Source organism: Perca fluviatilis, chromosome 15, assembly GCF_010015445.1.
Source record: "Perca fluviatilis chromosome 15, GENO_Pfluv_1.0, whole genome shotgun sequence".
NCBI classification, from domain to species: Eukaryota; Metazoa; Chordata; class Actinopteri; order Perciformes; family Percidae; genus Perca; species Perca fluviatilis.
Genome location: NC_053126.1, coordinates 38,060,430 through 38,067,815, shown reverse-complemented (window position 1 = coordinate 38,067,815; position 7,386 = coordinate 38,060,430). Strand labels below are relative to the sequence as shown.

Genomic DNA, 7,386 nt, shown 5'->3' with positions numbered 1-7,386 from the left:
TACTGTATCTGAAGTCTCTTTCCCGAAATTCAGCTTTGGTGCAGAATTACAGCCACTAGAGCCAGTCCCACAATGAGCTTTCCTTAGGATGTGCCATTTCTGTGTCTGTAGCTATTGAGGAGGAGAGAGGGGGGGGATGGAGAGTAGGGGTGTGGCCTTGACCAACTGCCACTTTGCTCGTTTGAAAGCCATGATCTCTCTCTCTCATGGGTGGGCCAAATTCTCTGGGCGGGCAAAGCAGAGAAAGGGGAGGTAACCTTGCTTGTTATGACGTCATAACAAGCAGATTCCAAAACGGCTCATCTGAGCTTTCATTTTCTCAAAGGCAGAGCAGGATACCCAGGGCTCGGTTTACACCTATCACCATTTCTAGCCACTGGGGGACCATAGAGAGGCCGGGGGAACTCATATTAATGTTAAAAAAACTCATAAAGTGAAATTTTCATGCCATGGGACCTTTAAAACATTTCTTAGCGACACTGTTCAGCCTCAGGACACTGTTGTTTGTTTGGATGACTGCTGTGTGTTATTTTGCACTTTGTAACTTTTGAAAAGGCTCCATAAAGAAAGGTTATAATTATTTTAGCTGTGTGAGGTTAGCCTGAAGCTAACGCTGAGTAACTGTAGTTTTTTTAAAAGTAACTGTTAGTAGGTAAATGTAGTTTTTAAAGGGCAGTAAGCTGAATGGTTAGCTTCTTTTCTTCCCTTTATTACTACTTGTTATTGTTCCACCTGGATCATGTGGGAAGGTGCTTGTTTTTTCCAGGATTTAGTCACCAGGAGGTTTGAAAAGTGGTCTCTGAATAGCATGAAATATGAAACCAGATTATTATTTAACGTCTGTGTGGTTAGCTGCTAACGGTGAATAACTGTCCTAATTATCTGACCCGTGTGACATCATCAGGTCATGGCGAGGTCAGAGCGCGATGTCATCGACTTCTCGGCGCTGGAGAGCGAGCTGCGGGCGGCGGTGGAGTCAGAGCAGCGACACGAGAGAGAGAACGCCGCCAAACTGAGAGCCGTCAGCCAGAGAGGGACATCCTACAACCAGTTCAGGTACCACAGAGAGTCTGATGTTCAGCCCAGAGAGTCGCAGTCGCCTGCTCAGGTCCACAGAGGTACAGCGGCAGCACAAGGTCCACAAGGACCACTCAACGGTACCCAGAGCTACAGCCAGTTCAGGTACCACAGAGAGTCTTACAACCAGTTCAGGTACCACAGAGAGTCCTACAACCAGTTCAAGGTACCACAGAGATCTTACAGCCAGTTCAGGTACCACAGAGAGTCCCACAACCAGTTCAGGTACTACAGAGAGTCCATTAGCCAGTTCAGGTACCAACAGAGTCCTACAAGTTCAGGTACCACAGAGAGTTTACAGCCAGTTCAGGTACCACAGAGATCTACAACCAGTTCAGGTACCACAGAGAGTTACAGCCAGTCAGTACCACAGAGTTACAACAGCAGTAACAAGCCTACAGCCAGTTCAGGTACCACAGAGTACAACAGCGTACCACAGGGAACAAGACACAACAGGGTACCACAAGTCAGTACACAGAGAGTCTACAGCCAGTTCAGGTTACCACAGAGAGTCCTACAACCAGTTCAGGTACCACAGAGGTCCTACAACCAGTTCAGGTACCACGAGAGGTCTACAGCCGTTCAGGTACCACAGAGAGTCTTACACCAGTTCGGTACCACAGAGTTTTACAACCAGTTCAGGTACCAGAGAGTCCTACAGCCAGTTCAGGTACCACAGAGAGTCTTACAACCAGTTCAGGTACCACAGAGAGTCCTACAACCAGTTCAGGTACCACAGAGAGTCTTACAGCCAGTTCAGGTACCACAGAGAGTCCACCCCAGTTCAGGTACCACAGAGAGTCCCACACCAGTTCAGGTACCACAGAGAGTCTTACAGCCAGTTCAGGTACCACAGAGAGTCTACAACCAGTTCAGGTACCACAGAGAGTCTTACAGCCAGTTCAGGTACCACAGAGAGTCCACAACCAGTTCAGGTACCACAGAGAGTCCTACAGCCAGTTCAGGTACCACAGAGAGTCCTACAGCCAGTTCAGGTACCACAGAGAGTCTACAACCAGTTCAGGTACCACAGAGAGTCCCAGCCAGTTCAGGTACCACAGAGAGTTTACAGCCAGTTCGGGTACCACAGGGTCTACAACCAGTTACACAGTTACAGCAGTTCCACAATAAGTTGGTACCACAGAGAGTCCTACAGCCAGTTCAGGTACCACAGAGAGTCCTACAGCCAGTTCAGGTCCACAGAGAGTCTTTACCAGTTCTAACATACAGGTTCATACCACAGAGAGTTTTACAGCCAGTTCAGTACACAGAGAGTTACAACAGTCAGGTACCACAGAGAGTCTACAGCCAGTTCAGGTCCACAGAGATCCTACAGCAGTCAGCACAGAGTCCACAGCCAGTCACGACTACAACCAGTTCAGGTACCACAAGTCCTACAGCCAGTTGTACACAGAGTCCTACAACCAGTTCAGGTACCACAGAGAGTCCTACAGCCAGTTCAGGTACCACAGAGAGTCCTACAACCAGTTCAGGTACCACAGAGAGTCCTACAGCCAGTTCACCACAGAATCCTACAACCAGTTCAGGTACCACAGAGAGTCCACAGCCAGTTCAGTACCACAGAGAGTCTTACAGCCAGTTCAGGTACCACAGAGAGTTTTACAACCAGTTCAGGTACTACAGAGATCCTACAGCCAGTTCAGTACCACAGGGTTTTACAACCAGTTCAGGTACCACAGAGAGTCCTACAACCAGTTCAGGTACCACAGAGAGTCTTACAGCCAGTTCAGGTACCACAGAGAGTCCTACAACCAGTTCAGGTACTACAGAGAGTCCATTAGCCAGTTCAGGTACTACAGAGAGTCCTACAGCCAGTTCAGGTACCACAGAGAGTTTTACAGCCAGTTCAGGTACCACAGAGAGTCCTACAACCAGTTCAGGTACCACAGAGAGTCTTACAGCCAGTTCAGGTACCACAGAGAGTCCTACAACCAGTTCAGGTACCACAGAGAGTCCTACAGCCAGTTCAGGTACCACAGAGAGTTCTACAACCAGTTCAGGTACCACAGAGAGTCCTACAGCCAGTTCAGGTACCACAGAGAGTCCTACAACCAGTTCAGGTACCACAGAGAGTCCTACAGCCAGTTCAGGTACCACAGAGAGTCCTACAACCAGTTCAGGTACCACAGAGAGTCCTACAACCAGTTCAGGTACCACAGAGAGTCCTACAGCCAGTTCAGGTACCACAGAGAGTCCTACAACCAGTTCAGGTACCACAGAGAGTCCTACAGCCAGTTCAGGTACCACAGAGAGTCTTACAGCCAGTTCAGGTACCACAGAGAGTTTTACAACCAGTTCAGGTACTACAGAGAGTCCTACAGCCAGTTCTCACAAGAGTTTTACAACCAGTTCAGGTACCACAGAGAGTCACAACCAGTCAGGTACACAGTTAGTAACAGAGGCCTACAACAGTTCAGGTACCACAGGGTCCACAACCAGTTCAGTAACTTACAGGCGTACCAGGAGTACAACCAGTTCAGGTACCACAGAGGTCTACACCAGTTATCCAGAACTACAACCAGTTCATACCACAGAGAGTCCTACAGCCAGTTCAGGTACCACAGAGGTTACGCCAGTTCAGGTACCACAGGTACAACCATTACCACAGAGAGTCCTACAGCCAGTTCAGGTACCACAGAGAGTCCCACCCAGTTCAGGTACCACAGAGAGTCCTACCCAGTTACGGTCACAGCAGTTCAGACCACAGACCCAGTTCAGGTACCACAGAGAGTCCTACAGCCAGTTCAGGTACCACAGAGAGTCCTACAGCCAGTTCAGGTACCACAGAGAGTCTTACAGCCAGTTCAGGTACCACAGAGAGTCCACAACCAGTTCAGGTACCACAGAGAGTCTACAACCAGTTCAGGTACCACTGAGAGTCCTACAACCAGTTCAGGTACCACAGAGAGTCCTACAGCCAGTTCAGGTACCACAGAGAGTCCTACAACCAGTTCAGGTACCACAGAGAGTCCTACAGCCAGTTCAGGTACCACAGAGAGTCCTACAGCCAGTTCAGGTACCACAGAGAGTCTTACAGCCAGTTCAGGTACTACAGAGAGTCCTACAACCAGTTCAGGTACCACAGAGAGTACTACAACCAGTTCAGGTACCACAGAGAGTCCTACAGCCAGTTCAGGTACTACAGAGAGTCCTACAGCCAGTTCAGGTACCACAGAGAGTTTTACAGCCAGTTCAGGTACCACAGAGAGTCCTACAACCAGTTCAGGTACCACAGAGAGTCTTACAGCCAGTTCAGGTACCACAGAGAGTCCTACAGCCAGTTCAGGTACCACAGAGAGTCCTACAGCCAGTTCAGGTACCACAGAGAGTCCTACAGCCAGTTCAGGTACCACAGAGAGTCCTACAGCCAGTTCAGGTACCACAGAGAGTCCTACAGCCAGTTCAGGTACCACAGAGAGTCTTACAGCCAGTTCAGGTACCACAGAGAGTCCTACAACCAGTTCAGGTACCACAGAGAGTCCTACAACCAGTTCAGGTACCACTGAGAGTCCTACAACCAGTTCAGGTACCACAGAGAGTCCTACAGCCAGTTCGGGTACCACAGAGAGTCCTGCAACCAGTTCAGGTACCACAGAGAGTCCTACAGCCAGTTCAGGTACCACAGAGAGTCCTACAGCCAGTTCAGGTACCACAGAGAGTCTTACAGCCAGTTCAGGTACTACAGAGAGTCCTACAACCAGTTCAGGTACCACAGAGAGTACTACAGCCAGTTCAGGTACTTCACAGAGTCCTACAGCCAGTTCAGGTACCACAGAGAGTCCTACAGCCAGTTCAGGTACCACAGAGAGTCCTACTGCCAGTTCAGGTACCACAGAGAGTCCTACAACCAGTTCAGGTACTACAGAGAGTCCTACAGCCAGTTCAGGTACCACAGAGAGTCCTACAGCCAGTTCAGGTACTACAGAGAGTCCTACAGCCAGTTCAGGTACCACAGAGAGTCCTAGCCTACTGCCAGTTCAGGTACCACAGAGAGTCCTACAGCCAGTTCAGGTACCACAGAGAGTCCTACAGCCAGTTCAGGTACCACAGAGAGTCTTACAGCCAGTTCAGGTACTACAGAGATTCCTACAACCAGTTCAGGTACCACAGAGAGTACTACAGCCAGTTCAGGTACTACACAGAGTCCTACAGCCAGTTCAGGTACCACAGAGAGTCCTACAGCCAGTTCAGGTACCACAGAGAGTCCTACAGCCAGTTCAGGTACCACAGAGAGTCTTACAGCCAGTTCAGGTACCACAGAGAGTCTTACAGCCAGTTCAGGTACCACAGAGAGTCCTACAGCCAGTTCAGGTACCACAGAGAGTCTTACAGCCAGTTCAGGTACTACAGAGAGTCCTACAACCAATTCAGGTACCACAGAGAGTCCTACAGCCAGTTCAGGTACTACAGAGAGTCCTACAGCCAGTTCAGGTACTACAGAGAGTCCTACAGCCAGTTCAGGTACCACAGAGAGTCCTACAACCAGTTCAGGTACCACAGAGAGTCCTACAGCCAGTTCAGGTACTACAGAGAGTCCTACAGCCAGTTCAGGTACCACAGAGAGTCCTACAACCAGTTCAGGTACTACAGAGAGTCCTACAGCCAGTTCAGGTACCACAGAGAGTCCTACAGCCAGTTCAGGTACTACAGAGAGTCCTACAGCCAGTTCAGGTACCACAGAGAGTCCTAGCCTACTGCCAGTTCAGGTACCACAGAGAGTCCTACAGCCAGTTCAGGTACCACAGAGAGTCCTACAGCCAGTTCAGGTACCACAGAGAGTCCTACAGCCAGTTTAGTATGTGCTACTTACCTGGCAATAAATCTTTTTCTCTATGTGTGTGTCTGTGTGTGTGTGTGTGTGTGTGTGTGTGTGTCTGTCTGTGTGTGTGTGTGTGTGTGTGTGTGTGTGGGTGTGTGTAGAGACCTGGTGTTGTCGTGCCACCTGAAGCCTCTGGAGAAGAAAGATAAAGAAGGAGCTCCACGGAAACAGCCCTGGAACCCGGTCGCCCCAGGCAACAAGTGATGTCTGACCTGTCGCCCTGGGCAACAAGTGATGTCCAACCTGGTCGCCCCGGGCAACAAGTGATGTCTATGAATTCCATTAACAATAACATCAGTGAAAACTGTTGTGCTGGGATGTAAACCTGAGAATCTCCTGATATGTTCAGTGTGTTTCTGTAAGTTTCCTGAACATTTGGATGCAGTATATATTATATTTACATATCTGTACATTAAACCCTTTTGCATTTGATTTCTGTGGTATTTTCCTAGCTTTGACTGTAAACCTGTGTCAGAGTTTTAAACTGGAACCTGTGCTTTTCTTCCCTACGTCCTCCCTTCTTTCTTGGACTGATAGATGAGTGTTTGTGGCGTCTCAGTGAGAGCAGCAGAGGGCGCTGCAGACACACAGATACTACTTTACTGTAGATGTGTTGACTCTTAAATCCTGTCTTTATTGAATGGACTCTGGTGTACGCTGCCAGCCAGTAGTTCACTTAGTTAGTCTTGTGTTTAGGGCTGCAAGCAACTACTGATTATTATCATATGGAAGAAAGAAAGAAGGATGAAAGAAAGCTGGCAAGGCTGGAAAGAAGAGGGGAGGAAAGGCAGGATAGAAGGAAAGTAAAGGAAGAATAAATAAAGGATGAAAAAAGGGAAGGAAGGAAGGAGTTGCAGATCAAAGTTATTAATATCTCTAACTGACTGCAGCTTTTAATATAAGTTTATTATCTGGTGTGAAACAGGATGTGGTTTGAACTGAGCACGCTCACACAGAGAGGAGGAAACAGGGAGGAGGTCTCACTCTGAACTGAAATCCTTTTAGTTTAACATGAAACAGCCCCGAAATCCCCATCACCAAACCCACCAGACTCCATGTAAATAATCAGGACTTTTAGCGTGTATAGAGCCAGCATATCTCCACCAGACTCCATGTAAATAATCAGGACTTTTAGCGTGTATAGAGCCAGCATATCTCCACCAGACTCCATGTAAATAATCAGGACTTTTAGCGTGTATAGAGCTAGCATATCTCCACCAGACTCCATGTAAATAATCAGGACTTTTAGCGTGTATAGAGCCAGCATATCTCCACCAGACTCCATGTAAATAATCAGGACTTTTAGCGTGTATAGAGCCAGCATATCTCCACATGTAAATGGGTGAATTAAGGGTTTATTTCAACCAAACCAGAGTGGTGATTGTTGGAACAGTGGAAAGATGAACCAAGACGGCTTTTGATAGTTTTATTTAGTTTCTGTCCACTTTGAATGAAATGTGTTTTACGAT

The 7,386-nt window shown here is 48.2% G+C and overlaps 1 protein-coding gene across 2 annotated transcripts in view; it reads left to right on the top strand.

Annotated features, from left to right (window-relative positions):
* Positions 1-6,349, top strand: part of ccdc103 (coiled-coil domain containing 103) — a 15,294-nt gene extending 8,945 nt beyond the window's left edge. For both annotated transcript variants that reach the window (XM_039826195.1, XM_039826196.1), the window contains exons 2-3: positions 905-1,056; positions 6,019-6,349. In XM_039826195.1, the coding sequence (XP_039682129.1) occupies positions 905-1,056; positions 6,019-6,121 (255 nt within the window). In that variant the 3' untranslated portion in view covers positions 6,122-6,349. The remainder of the gene's footprint in view (positions 1-904; positions 1,057-6,018) is intronic.
* The last annotated feature ends 1,037 nt before the right edge of the window (positions 6,350-7,386 follow it).